Genomic DNA, 14,446 nt, shown 5'->3' on the forward strand with positions numbered 1-14,446 from the left:
TCCATTCCATGTTGAAGGAACCCACTTTTCCCTCTCCTAAGAGCCAAACAGTAAAGCAGGACTAACTTTGATTTCAGATTCCCCTTCTTTATACTGAGGTACCACAGCTCTGTGGTTGATGTTACTGCTGCATGTCCACCACAGGCCCAGAACAAACTCAGAAGATTGCATACCTACTTCAGAGTGCCTCTCTTCGATATACAACACATCCATGCAGAACAGAAATGCTACATGCGTTCAAAAAAGTGAGAACACACACATATCCCACACATCATTGGATGAAAACACAGAGAAGGCTACCTAATTGAAAGCAGTTCTTTACAGTGCATCTGCAAAGAGCATCACTCACTTCTGTGTCCTTATCACAAAACAGGCAGCAGGCACAAAAGGCCTTAGGCAGAATCTTCCACCAACTTCTGTTGCATGAACTGCAGCAGTTGTGCTCAGTCTACAAACCAACATATATACAGGCGGGCAAAGGAATTCTAAACTTGGAAGTTTAGAACCTGCTAAGTAAAGCAGATCATGAGCTTCCCCATCCCAAGCCTGTGAGCTACATTATTCCCCCTCTCCCATTTTTGAAAGAGGAATGAGGCAATCCTAACTGGGACAAGCCCATAGAGAGATGAGCAGAGCTGGCTAACATGACAACAGTGCCTTGCCTCCTCCTCCCCCCTGCCTGAGGCTCCCTCCTCCCAAAGGACAAGTCAGTAAACTTGTCTCTTCCTGGCAAAGGAAGTAAATGAGATGATCCACCCTGCTGGGGTGGTTTTGAGGTTGAAAGGAGAGGGCCACTGGCAGGGAAAAGATGCTGCCTGAGCGGCCTGGCCCCTTGGTGGCCTATACATACCTACTCAGAAGTAAGTCTCATTATAGTCAATGGGACTGACTCCCAGGAAAGTGTGGACAGGATTGTAGCCTTAGAGCACGAGCCTATGCATATCTACTCAGAAGTAAGTTCCATTAAAGTCAATGGGGCCTACTGCCAAGAAAGAGCAGATAAGACTGCAGCATTAGAGCCCAAGCCTCAGCATGTCTACTCAGAAGTAAGCCCCGTTATAGCCAATGGGACTGACTCCCAGGAAAGTGTGGACAGGACTGCAGCCAGCAGGTGGTCCGAGGGCTCCTGACCAGGGGAGTCCCCCGCCTGGCTCTCTCCCCGGCTGGGGAAGCAACCCACCTCATGCTGTAGGCGCCGGCGCCCAGCTCCTGCCCGATGCCGGAGAGGCTGGCGTCGAAGTCGTGCGCCAGGCCGGACTCGATCACCTCATCCATCTTCAGCACCCACGCCATCTTCCACCGGCGGTCCCGGCAGGCGGGCAGACAGAGAGAGGAGGGGACGGGAAGGGGCGAGGCGGCGCGTGTCCTCCTCCTCCCTGCGGCGGGGCCACCGACTCTGGCCGGGCGGGCGGAGGAGGCTGTGGCGCGGCGGGCGGAGGAGGCGCCTCAGCCGCGGGGAAGCCCTCTGCCCTCGGGGCAGGACGCGGCGGGCGCAGGAGGCAACACCACCACAGCGCCGGCCGCCCTCAGCGGCATCCTGCGCTCGCCCGGCCGCCCCCCTCCGCCGGTCCCTCAGCAGCAGCAGCCGCCTCTGCGAGCCGGGCCCGAGGCGCCGCTGGCCACCCGCATCAGCACCGCCCTCTGCAGCAGTCGCCGCCGCGTGCGCCCCACCTAGCGAGCCCCAACGGCTCCTCCAACAGCCGGAGCTGTTCCGGCGTCCCCGCCTCCTTCCTGGTCCGCGGGGGCAGTGACGGCCACAGGCAAGCCTGCACTAACATGGCGGCCGCATCCTCCTCCGCCTGCCTTTCCTCGACACCCCCAGCCGTAGAGGGGGCGGGGCCGGCCGCGGTTACCCCGGCCCTGCCTTGACGGACAGCTTTGGATCAGCCAATCTGAAGGCAAAGCAGCGAAGAGGGTTCTTCTCCCGAGCCAATCAAAAGGCGCTCCCCGCCCCTTCGCGGGCTCACACTGATGTTTGCGAAAGATTTCCCTTCGGTCGCCAGGTGGATGCAAGGACTACAAGATCCAGAACTCAACGCGCGGCGTACAGCCACTGTCACGCGGACGTTGAGCGTTCTTATGCAACCCAGGAAGAACAGTCCTGAGTTATTAACTCATAAGTGTCCGGAACTGCTTTGATTTCTGCATTATTGAATCAGCTGAAGCAGTGTTGCTGAGACCGTGGGTCGGGACGCACTAGGTGGCTCTTGAGCCAATTTCAGGTGGGTCCCCCTTCTTTGCAGTATTTCATTTTTAATATTATTAGACTTGATGCTCCCAGGCTATGTGACTGCATTAGGGGAAATGTTCCAAACATATAGTTTTAACAAGCTACTATGTATGTTCTTTTAACTATGATAGAAAATGGGACTTACTCCTGCGTAAGTGTGGGTAGGATTGCAGCTTAGGATGGTTAAAAATTTTCCTGCTTGACCATGTCACTTCCACCATGACATCACTCCTGGTGGGTCCTGACACATTCTCATTCTAAAAAGTGGGTCCCACTGCTAGAAGTTTGAGAACCAGTGAGCTAAAGAATTACAACCACTGGTGCAACATTTCTTGGAGCTGTATAATAGACACTTGTAGAGATTGTTTTGAATCAGAATCAATTATTTTAAATTGATACTTGTACTTGAGTTGCATTTTTATGTATTTAAGTGTCATTTCAGGTTCTTTGAAATGTATGCTTTAGTAATTCCTTTTATAGGCATTAGTTCAACTAAACAATCCTTCCAAGCAAATAAAAGAATTTCAACCCTTATCCACCCCCACCCCCAAATCCTCTCTCTCCTTCTGATCAAGGTACAAGTGTTATCTACTACAGTATTATTTATTTATTTAAAATATTTATACCCCATCTTTCCAAAAGCTCAAGGCAGCATACAGAACTTAATACATAATACAGTTAAAATCTAGTTCAGTGGTTCTCACACATTTAGCACCAGGACCCACTTTTTAGAATGATAATCTGTCAGAACCCACCAGAAGAGATGTCATGACCAGAAGTGATATCATCAAGCAGGAAAATGTTTAACCATCCTAGGCTGCAATCCTACCCACACTTACCCAGGAGTAAGTCCCACTGTCCTTGTTAAAATAATATACATAGTAGCTTGTTAAAGTCCAGGTCTGTAACATTTCCCCAGATGCATTCACATACCATGGTAGCATCAAGTCTAATATATTAAAAATAAAATATTGAAATAAATGAGGACCTACAAAACTGAGTGTATTGTCCTGATGGCTAATCCCAGCTGTGCTAACAAAGTAAACATGGATGGTTTATTTTTAAAGAGTAAAATTCAATCGTGTTAGGTGGTGAAAGGAAAACAGCGCACTGGTATTTTGTGTCCATTTACATGCATGCACACTAGAGTGAAGACGCACCTACTCCTGAGTCAGATCAATTCCTAGAAAGCTGAGGCTTGCTGAAATTGAATACATATGTGTTACACACACAATAAGACTTTTTTTTAATTGCCTGAAAAATAAAATTGAAGGACAATAGAGAAAGGGACATGTCTCCAAAATAGGTAGATCAATATTTAGCAGGGATATTTCATATCTAGGTATTTGTATTCCTGCGTTTCCACCTTCAAATAAGCTCTCAAGATAGCTCACATTTGACTTACAAGAACATGCCTCCTTCCTCTTCCCCTGGATCCCTGCAAGGGGTGCAGTTTGCTTTTAAAGGCAAGGGACAGCTGGTGCATCTGGCTGCTGTGAACTCTAAAATTAAGGGCACACACTTATCATTTAGGCTGTTATGACTCTGATATTCTACGTTAACAGTGCCGAAGAAGGAAAGCAATACAGATGACTTTCCAGTCTCTCATTAAACTTCAAATTGACAAAGGAAAGCAGGGATGTTAATTTCTTAATATAGTATTTATGAAATGGTAAATTCATAGTTTCTTCAATGTCAAAGAGGAACTGTACTTAATTTTTCATTGTAATTGAATAATGAATATCAGTTTAAAGACAATCTAGCAGCTAAGAATTCTTTGTGCAGTTCACAGCACAATACTATATACAGGGATGTGCCAAGAGCCACAGTGCTGAGACTCGAGTCCTGAGTCTCCACCCCTTTGACTCAAGTCACCCATGAGTCATAACGGGCAGCTGCCTTGACTTGCCCAGAGGCATTTTGTGAGACATTTTGACTTGAGTTTGATTTTTTTTGAAAAGTGAATCAAGCTGCAGAAGGCAAGAAAAAAAAAGCAAACAACCATGCAAAAAAGTGAGACTTGACTTGAGTCCATTTGAGTCTTCATTTTTAGGATAAAACCCCAAGTTCCGAGTCAGTGCCCAAGTTTTGACATGTGTGACTTGAGTCTGTACGAGTTGCAAAAAACATGTTTTCACGACTTGGGTCCGAATAATCTGAGTTATGACCCATCCCTGCTAGTAGATATACAGTACATTTTAACTATTATATTTTCCTCCTGGCACCACTGGTTTTCGGCCTTGCATCACTCTTTTTTGAAAGGAGCACTTTCATGTCCTTTGATTAACCTTCAAAGATAAAGGAACTGAAAAAGAAACTTTCAAGTGTCTTACACTAGGCAGGGAACCATATAATCATACAATACGAGAGATGGAAAGAACCTTTGAGGTGTGACTAGTGTAGAATTGCCTGGAGCTAACCTCTTATAGTTTAGAATAGATGCTATGCCTCTGCTAATGCAGCCCAGCTTTGCATTAGCTTAAATTTTTTTTGTAGGTACACCACACAGTTGGCTCATATTCAGTTTGTGGTCGCTCAGGACACCTAGATCCTTTTCACATATGCTGCTGCCAAACCAAGAATCCCCCATCCTGAATGTAAGTTCTTAAGTATATCTTACAATATTTATTGTTCATAACAGCTTTTCGTTGTTATGTTCCATTGTGATAGTGTTTGGGCTTCTGATAGACTACGCAGCAACTTTCCAAAGGAAACTGTGTAGGGGACAGAACGAGCTCTTGTTTAACACACCTGTTTTGCCAGCAGAGCAGTAAACAGAATGCCAGGTGGATGTAGTACGTGCCAATAAAAAGGATAGAATCTGTACACTATTATTTGTAAAATGGACCATGTATAAAAGGTTCCTTTTAAAATATTGATCATGCTTAAGACATGATCATATTTAAAAATACCTAACATTCTGCACACGGTTTCTGATGAGGAATATAGCCTACCTTTTTCGTGAGTCTTCAAGTTTTAATTTAGTTTTAGATCTTTGTTTCAATTTCTCCTTCAAATGTGTAATTGCGAGGTGAACCTAGTTCTAACTTTGGTTGCATTATAAACTATTTTGCAACATACTAGCAAGCAAACTTCTGTTCCCAGTAAAATGGAATACAGTGTTTCTCCACACACCAGAGTTGCTTTCCTTTCCCCACTACAGTCAGAGTGTAACCATAACAATACAACAAAGCAATGGTATTATATTTTTCTCAGTTACTACAGCAAATTGTGGGAAAATGTTGAGTGGTATCAACAAAGTTCCTTAAAAATACAGTTCCTCAAAATACAATGCTGCATGCCAAAAAGGCCAAGCATTTATATTTTACTTGTACTTCTAGTTCTTTAAATCAGAGGAGAGGCAGTTGGTACTGTAGTTTGTGTGTATTCAGTATACAGTGAATACACAGTATATAGCTGAAAACTATAGTATTCAGCAATCCCTCTGAAAACTAGACATGGCCTTCTTTCCCAAGACATCCAGGCATGCTCGAGAATTTGAGATAATCCAGAAGATGAAGAGCATTTAGCAGCTCTGTGCCCCAGTTCTTCCTGCTCAAAGTAGCAGTTTTCATGACGTGGAGAAGATGGCTATGCTCAATATTCCTGCTAAGAGGCTGGTGGGTAGTAGATCTATAGCCTTTTGTCTAGCCTTCAAAATAATCTTTACTTTCAGTTATGGCTAGCCCCCCCACTCCAGATATGGAGTGTTAGCCCTTGCTCCATCAGCTACAGGAGCGACTGAGGATCTCTTGGACACCACATCATACCAGTTCTGTTGCCTGTGAAAAACTGCATCTTCGAAAAGGTACCAGCATCTAGGCCTTTGAGGGATGGAAATGTTCACCAGAGTGTCTGCAGATTCTGGGTGAATTCAGCAGCTGGTTGATGCACTTGCAATACGTTAGTCAACAGCACCTGCACCAGAGCTGTTCTGCTATTTCTGGTTGGGGCAATGGTAAGAACATAAGAACAGCCCCACTGGATAAGGCCATAGGCCAGGGGTCAGCAACCTTAAACACTCAAAGAGCCATTTGGACCCGTTTTCTAGAGGGAAAAAAACCTCAGGAGCCACAAAACCCTTTTGACATCTAAAATGAAGATAACACTGCATATATAGTTTTTTTTTTTTTACCTTTATGCTCTTATAATGTAGCGCCCTCTTGTAGCTTTTAGTTAGTTTTGTCATACATTCTTGTCCTGTGTTTTCAGAGGCCTGGTCCTCTAGGGTGTTTTGCCTGATTCAAAGGCCATTCTCTGACTGGAGAATTATGCCCACTTAAAGCAAATTAGCTCCCCTTCTTTCCCCCAACAAATGACCCTGGTTCTGCCCTGCACTCCTGCTGGACCCCCCCTCCAGGGTAGCTCGCCTGTTCAACCTGCAGAGGTCCTCTCTCCTGCCAGCAGCCTCCACCACTACAGCAGAACCTTGGTCCTCAGGTCTTGGGCACAGCAGCCACACACCAAACTCCAGTGTCTTCAGCAGTCCGTTAGTCACAAAGTCAGTCAGAGTATCCAGGGCAGAGTCCAAAGTCAATAAGCCAAGTCACAGTCCAAGGTCAGATTCCAAAGTAAATCAGTCAGAGTATCCAAATCAATAAGGCAAGCCAGCCTCCTCTCCAACCCACACTCCCCTTCCTGCCTCAGGTGCTCCTTATATCCCTGAGGGCCCTATTGCCTTCAAGTGACTGCAGCTGTGCAGCACACTCTGCTGGATGCCCAGGCCTTACCCTTAAAGGGGCCACTGCTGACACCACATCTACCTCCTCACCAGATCTTCCAGGATTCCAGTACATATGGTGGTGATGACATCTGCTTATCTTACATGGATACTAAAGAACTCACCCCACCTTCCAGAGGAACCCTGCTGGAAGGAAAAAAGGACACAGACTCCAGAGGTGGGGAACAGAAGAAGGCAGAGCTGGGGGGCAGCCACAGGCCAGCTTCTGCCCTGCCTGCCTGTCCTCCCTCACTCAGGCTGCAACCCTCTCCACACTATCCTGGGAGTAAGCCCCATTGACTACAATGGGACTTCTGAGCAGACAAGTTGGTTGGAGCTCTCAGGTTGCAGTCCTCTCCACACTTTCCTGGGAGGAAGCCTCACTGACTACTTGTGAGTAGACCTGCATAGGAGGGGGCTGAGGCTGCAGCCCTCCACACCTTCCTGGGAGGAAGCCCCACTGACTACAGCGGGGCTTACTTGTGAGTAGACCTGCACAGGAGGAGGCTGAGGCTACAGCCCTCCACACCTTCCTGGGAGGAAGCCCCACTGACTACAGCTTACTTGTGAGTAGACTTGCACAGGAGGGGCTGAGGCTACAAGCCCTCCACACCTTCCTGGGAGTAACCCAGGGACTACATCGGGGCTTGCTCTTGAACAGACCTGCGTAGGCTCCTACTCACCCATCCTTGCCTTGGCAGCAGGCTCCAAGGCTGCCATCCCAGGCACCCTTTCCTGGGAGTAAGCTTCATCTGCTGTAATGGGGCTTACTATTGAGTAGACACACAGGATTTCTCCTCTGCTGTGGAGGAAAAGCCTCTCCTTGCACTGAGTGGGGACCTGCTCAGGGAAAGGCGGGCTGCAAGGGCTTGCAATGGCTGAGGAGGAGGGCATCCTGCTGGAGAGTTGGGGAAGGGAAAAACAGGGAGCTTAAGCCTGCAGAGCAGGCAAAATTGAAAAGGGAAACCAATGTGGAGTAGGTGGGGGCAAAGGGAGAGGAGGGCAGTGAGCTCAGGGGGCGGAGGGAAGCAGCCTGCCCTCCCAACACAGTTACCCCCTTTGCCACTTTCACTGGGAGGAGCCGCAGCAGACAGCTGAAAGAGCCACATGCGGCTCTAGAGTCGCAGGTTGCCGACCCCTGCCATAGGCCCATCTAGTCCAACTTCCTGTATCTCACAGCGGCCCACCAAATGCCCCAGGGAGCACACCAGATAACAAGAGACCTGCATCCTGGTGCCCTCCCTTGCATCTGGCCTTCTGACATAACCCATTTCTAAAATCAGGAGGTTGCAGGTACACATCATGGCTTGTAACCCATAATGGATTTTTCCTCCGGAAACTTGTCCAATTCCCTTTTAAAGGCATCCAGGCCTCTCTTTTGCACCTTTTCCATTTCCACTGTCTTTTTTGAGATGTGGTGACCAGAACTGGGCACAATACTCCAGGTGTGGCCTTATCATCGATTTGTACAATGGCATTATATTAGCTGTTTTGTTCTCAATACCTTTTCTAATGATCCCAAGCATAGAATTGGCCTTCTTTACTGCCGCTGCACATTGGGTCAACACTTTCATCGACCTGTCCACCACCACCCCAAGATCTCTTTCCTGATCTGTCACAGATAGCTCAGAACCCATTAGCCTATCTATATGTGAAGTTTTGATTTTTTGCCCCAATGTGCATGACTTTACACTTACTTACATTGAAACTCATCTGCCATTTTGCTGCCCATTCTGCCAGTCCTTCACCACTTTGGTGTTGTTTGCAAACTTTGCAACTTCACTGCTCACCCCTGTCTCCAGGTCATTTATGAAGAGGTTGAAAAGCACCGGTCCCAGGACAGATCCTTGGGGCACACCGCTTTTCACCTCTCTCCATTGTGAAAATTGCCCATTGACACTGTAGTGACATCGCAGAAGATATTACCGCGGAGATAGGAAATGGTGTCCACAGTGCGCCTTGCTCTAAGTAAGTGCAGGGTTAAAGCCCAGGTGGTAGCTGGGGATGTGCTGCACAGCTGCAGCCACTAGAGGCTAAAGTGAACCTGGGAGCATATAAACAGCACCTGGAGGAATTAAAGAGGGTGGGTTGTAGGAGGAGTGAACATGTGGAGGAGAGGAGAACTTAACTAACTGGCTTACCTGGACTGTGACCTGGCATATTGTTTCTGGACTGTGACTTAGCACCTTTGACTCATTGGACGGACTGACCAACAAACTGACCTTAGACTGTGACTTGGCTTATTGACTCTGGACTCTGACTTGGCCACTTTTGTTGATTGCACTGGGAACTGACTCTGACTTTTGCTTGCTGTACTGGTGAGTCAACCAAGGGAAACTAATCAGCCTTAAGCGGGCACAAGGCCCAGTGGGGAGGAGCTGTGACAAGACAGACACCCACTCTCTGTTTCCTGGTCTTCAACCAGGTCTCAATCCAGGAGAGGACCTGCCCTCTAATTCCAACTGTGAAGTTTTTTTCAGTAGCCTTTGGTGAGAGACCGTGTCGAATGCCTTCTGAAAGTCCAGATATATAATGTCCACGGGTTCTCCTGCATCCATATGCCTGTTGACTTTTTCAATGAATTCTAAAAGGTTTGTGAAGCAAGACTTACCCTTACAGAAGCCATGCTGATTCTCCCTCAGCAAGGCCTGTTCGTCTATGTGTTTTCAGATTCTATCTTTGATGAGGCATTCATCAGCAGTATTATTCTTTTATCCAGCTTTGAGCAGGTAAATCACACTCAAGTAAGAAAGTGAGGCAGCCCTAGACTTTATCTTTAAACAGGGAAGCTGAGATAAAATAGAGAAAGGTCATTACTGTGTTTGTGACACTATCAAGGTGCTATCCTAGTCCCAACAAAATGGATAGATGGCCCAAGGTCAAAAAGTAGCATATGGGGTCTTTAAAGTGAGAAAGGGAAGTTCTGCTCTCTCACTCCCTCCAAAGGTGGTCAAAAGGAAGTATAAACATCACAAGGGACACTGAGAGCATGAGAAGCCTATTGCATTTTTCTGCTTTCCCTTGTATTCAGCTGGTGCCTGCGAGTCTCATGGTCCCTCTCCATTGTTGGAGTCATCTTCATTTTTTCCCCCTCTACCATTCAGCTAGCTTTTCTATGATAGTGATAGAGAAAACAGTTAAGTGCCTCAGGAATTTTGCTGGTGTTAAAAAGAGAGTGATCTGAGAGTTCCCACTTTCCTCCTCGAAGCAAATCTGGCCTTTCATAGGATGCAGAAGATAGGAAACAAGTTTAGCACACTCTTTCTGAGTGTATGGTGCTGATTAGTTTGTCTTTGTACCAATTTCTTAATGGGTCAAAGTCTATGTAAGTTTCTGGAGTACCCTGGCCAAAATGCAATGCTTACTGAAGTTCATCAAATCTTTTGATCAGAAATCAATTATATCAGCTACCATAATTGGAACACACCAAGGAGGCGTCTGCAGCCTACATGGTGCAGACTGGACTATGCCCTTGAAGTCAACTGGTATGGACATAAGCTGAGTCCAGTTAATGCTGTACAGTGCATATGATTAGCCGTGCATAGTCTCTGGGGTGTTTTCCAATCAATGGTGTGAATGTTCTGTAGGTTGCTAAGGTAAGCATTAGAGCAGGGATGCCCAAACCCCGGCCCGGGGGCAGCTTGCAGTCCTCAGGGGCTCCCAATCAGGTCCTCGGGGAGCCCCCAGTCTCCAATGAGCCTCTGGCCCTCCAGAGACTTGCTGGAGCCCATGCTGGCTTGATGCAACTGCTCTTAGCATGAGGACGACTGTTCGACCTCTCACCTGAGCTGTGGGACAAGGACTCCCTCCACGACTTGCTGTTTCGCGTCTGTGATGCAGTAATGGCAATGAAGGAAAGGCTGGCCTTGCTTTGTGCAAGGCCTTTTATAGGACTTGTGGTACTGCAAGACCTTTATTCATTCATATAAGTTCCATCTCTAATAAAATTCATTTATGTAAATTTATTCAAATTTTAAATGTGAATTAATTCTTTTTTTTCCCGGCCCCCGACACAGTGTCAGAGAGATGATGTGGCACTCCTGCCAACATGTTTGGACACCCCTGCATTAGAGGTACATGGGTCCCATTTACTGATTTGTTTTGCTATATCAGCTGCTTCGTGAACTACTTTTGGTTGAATAGTGGTAGATACTCTTAATACTACTAATATTTGGTTAGACCAGGGGTATCCAAACGTTTTGCCACAAGGACTGCATCTTATATCTGACATGATGTCAAGGACCAGAAAAATAAATTAAAATTTGAAATTTAAATAAATTTGAATAAATTTAAATAGTCATAATTAATTTTAATACTATGCCTCCTGTTAAACGCTGGTGACTCAGTCTCCCCCCTCTATGCAAGAATTTGTTTTTCCTCATTCACTCACAGCCACACACTTTCTCCCTCTCAGTCCCCCATCCCCATCCCTGCTACAAAGCAAACAGCTTGCACTCATGCCTGACCTCAGCTTTCACCAAACATACAGGCCAAACCAGAAAAGGGGGGGGGGTTAAAATAACTTCAGAGGAAATTAGGCACATGGGAGTGGCTAAAATAATGCCAATTAGGGGACAGTCAGGGGTGTGCTTTGAGACTAGAAAGACTCACTGTTCTCTTCTTCTCCGTAGGTAGGGTTAAGGGTGATGAGCATGTGGGCGGTCCCAAGGCCTATAAAAGGCCTTGCACAAAGCAAGCCTGGCCTTTCCTTCACTGCTGCTGCTTCACAGATGTGAAGCAACAAGCAGTGGAGAGAAAATTTGGCCAGTAGCTCACGTGACAGGTCGAAGTCAGCCCTCACACTGAGATCAGTTGTGTCAGAACAGCGTGGGTTCTAGCAAGCCTCTGGCGTGCCAGAGGCTCACTGGAGACTGGGTGCTTCCTGCAGGCCAGCTTGGGAGTCCACAAGGGCCACAAATGGCCCACGGGCTGGGGTTTCGGCACCCCTTGGTTAGAGGACATGCAAGAACAGTTTGGAAAAAAGGTGAAATGGGTTTGTACACTCAACTTTTAAGCATGAAAACACCTCTGCCTCTGACATGGAGTGGAGAAACTGTACAACGTGGAGACCAGGAGTTTGTTACATCTCAAGTAACACTTCTACTCGCTGTTGTCATGTTCATACCTATTTTAACTTGACTGTTATCCATTGTAAACCACAAGGAACAATTAGCCTTATGTACTGATTAAGCAGTATGTATACATTTTTTCCTTCAAATGTTCAGTCTGAATAAAGAAAACGTCTTATGTCCCACAGAGTAGTGGATGAGTGTGCCTGTAGTGAGGGCCGTTGTTTCAAGTATCTATCAGAAAGGAAATTCACAGGTTAACGCAGAGTATTTCTGTACAATATTGAAAGTAACTGTGCACCTCATAACAAAGTTGAAGCGAAGAGCCTTATTAAACATATAATAAATTATACATGCTTGTTAAATGAAAGTCAATAAATACTCATCTCCCATTCAATTTATTTTGCTATATAAAGCTATGTTGTGAATTTCTGTTGAAGAGCAGTATACGAATAAAATACTAATTTCAAATTGCTTACAACTTCGATAATCCATAAAGGCTACACTCTTATACACAATTTCCTGGGAGTAAGCCCCACTGAACTCATGGAACTTACTTCTGAGTAGACATGCATGCATAGTCATGGATTGCAGTATCAGACTGGATTGCAACACAGCCACTTTCATCTTGTAATGGAAGATAAGGGTAACTAGCAACGTGATAACTTGAGAAGGCGGCAAGGGAAGAGGAGACCAAGGTTGGAAGAATATTAAAGGAAAATACGTGACAAGGATCACAATTGTACTTCCTCCACAATGGATAACAGGAGTAATCAATCCATTTCTGTAGTTAAGCTGGAGGCTGGAACAGAATATCAGCACCATCACCAGAAATGTTTCTAACACCGCAGGAGTCCAAAGTGGTTTATATCATGACAGTAGTTTCCATTCAAGGGAAAAATTATTAGCAGCATTAATGCAACCTCTCATATTCACAAGTACAGTCAGCTACCCAAAAAACACAAACCCAATTCTACAGTTGAACTCAAAAAGAAAGCCACAGAATCAGAACCACATTAAAGGGTAAAAGTGCATACACTCATTACAGCACGCTAGGAATCTCTGAAATTCGGTAGATGAAAGAAGCAAACTTTATTAGCACCATATGCTGAATCTAATAAATATCATACTCATTAATCTTATTCTCCTTTTTTCACTATTATAGTTAAAGGTGAGTATATAAAGACACTTGGGCCTTGCTCATCAGAATATAATTTTAAAAAATACTTCCACGATTGACAGAAAGTTGTAATATGGAATACTCATAGCCCACTCTGAGTGTCAGAGAAGTCTAACACAAAAATTGTTTTGTCTCCTGTACAAAAATTGGGATAAAGTCTCCCTTATACAGAGAGCAAGCACGTACTTCAAAAGAGACCATGCCAACCCATGCACGTGATGCAATGACGGAGTGTGAGAGTTATCCTTTCACACATCAAAAGTCCTCAGATTAAGGGTGGGGAATTTTTAGTGGCAGATCAGAAGGCACTCTTCTTGCAGAACAGAAGCTGCATTTACACACACACACACACACACACGTCCAATGTAGATTTCAGTACATGCTTAAAACATGTTAAATGAGAGGTGCAACTCAACATTTCTTCCTATGTTTGCTATATGCAAACAGTAAGCAAAATGTTTTCAGGTTGGGATTCTTGTAAGAGGAAATGGACACATGTTAAGGGCTCTCCATGTGACAATCACCGCATATACTCGCCTATAGGTAATTTATAGGAAAAGTTTATTCCTAAAAATGGAGCCTGAGATCCTGGGTCGACTTATACCCGGGTCAATGCAGTGAATGGAGCAGAGTCCTCTGGGAGCTTCTGGGAAGCTTATGGAGGCTCAGCAGCTGTCTGGTGAAGTTGCGGGGGGGGGGGCATGGAAATGGGCTGAGAAGCAGGTGAAGAAAAAGGAGAATTTTTACCAGTAATTACGGTATCCAGAGGCAGCCATTTTAGCCTCTTCTCCAGACAGGAAGAGAAGGCACTTCTGGGAACTGTAGTCTGTATGGGCTGCTGCTATGGAATGCAGCACATGCTCCCACAAAGCCTCCCCACAATTCCCAGAAGCTCCTTTGTCTCCCTTCCAGTTTGGAGAAGGGAAATGCCTCCTTCTTTTGCTGCTTCTCAGAACATTCCTGGCAAGTCATTTGCAAAGAATTTCATCCCCCCAAGTTTAGGGGTCTGGTTTTTAAAACCCCAGGATGTGATCCTAATTTCCATCTGAAACAAGGTCCCAGGCTGCAATGCACCAGTACTTAAGAGTAACACCCATGGAAAGCAGTGGGTCTGCTTCTGAGTAAAGAGGATTGCAACTGTGCGCAGCTCAGTCCTTGTTGCTTGTCTCCCTGCTGTGAACTGAACTGCACACTCCAAATTGTATGTTTTATGTTGCATGCTATATGTAGAGCCTCTGGCTTCACAC

General features: G+C 45.8%; 1 protein-coding gene across 3 annotated transcripts in view; it reads right to left on the bottom strand.

The window, feature by feature from the left end:
- The window catches only part of UBP1 (upstream binding protein 1), a 46,616-nt gene extending 44,799 nt beyond the window's left edge, over nucleotides 1–1,817 (bottom strand). For all 3 annotated transcript variants that reach the window (XM_066631143.1, XM_066631142.1, XM_066631144.1), the window contains exon 1: nucleotides 1,181–1,817. In XM_066631143.1, coding sequence (XP_066487240.1) covers nucleotides 1,181–1,293 — 113 coding nt within the window. In that variant the 5' untranslated portion in view covers nucleotides 1,294–1,817. The remainder of the gene's footprint in view (nucleotides 1–1,180) is intronic.
- Nucleotides 1,818–14,446: the final 12,629 nt, after the last annotated feature.

The sequence above is a fragment of the Tiliqua scincoides genome, chromosome 5 (assembly GCF_035046505.1).
Source record: "Tiliqua scincoides isolate rTilSci1 chromosome 5, rTilSci1.hap2, whole genome shotgun sequence".
Taxonomy (NCBI): domain Eukaryota; kingdom Metazoa; phylum Chordata; class Lepidosauria; order Squamata; family Scincidae; genus Tiliqua; species Tiliqua scincoides.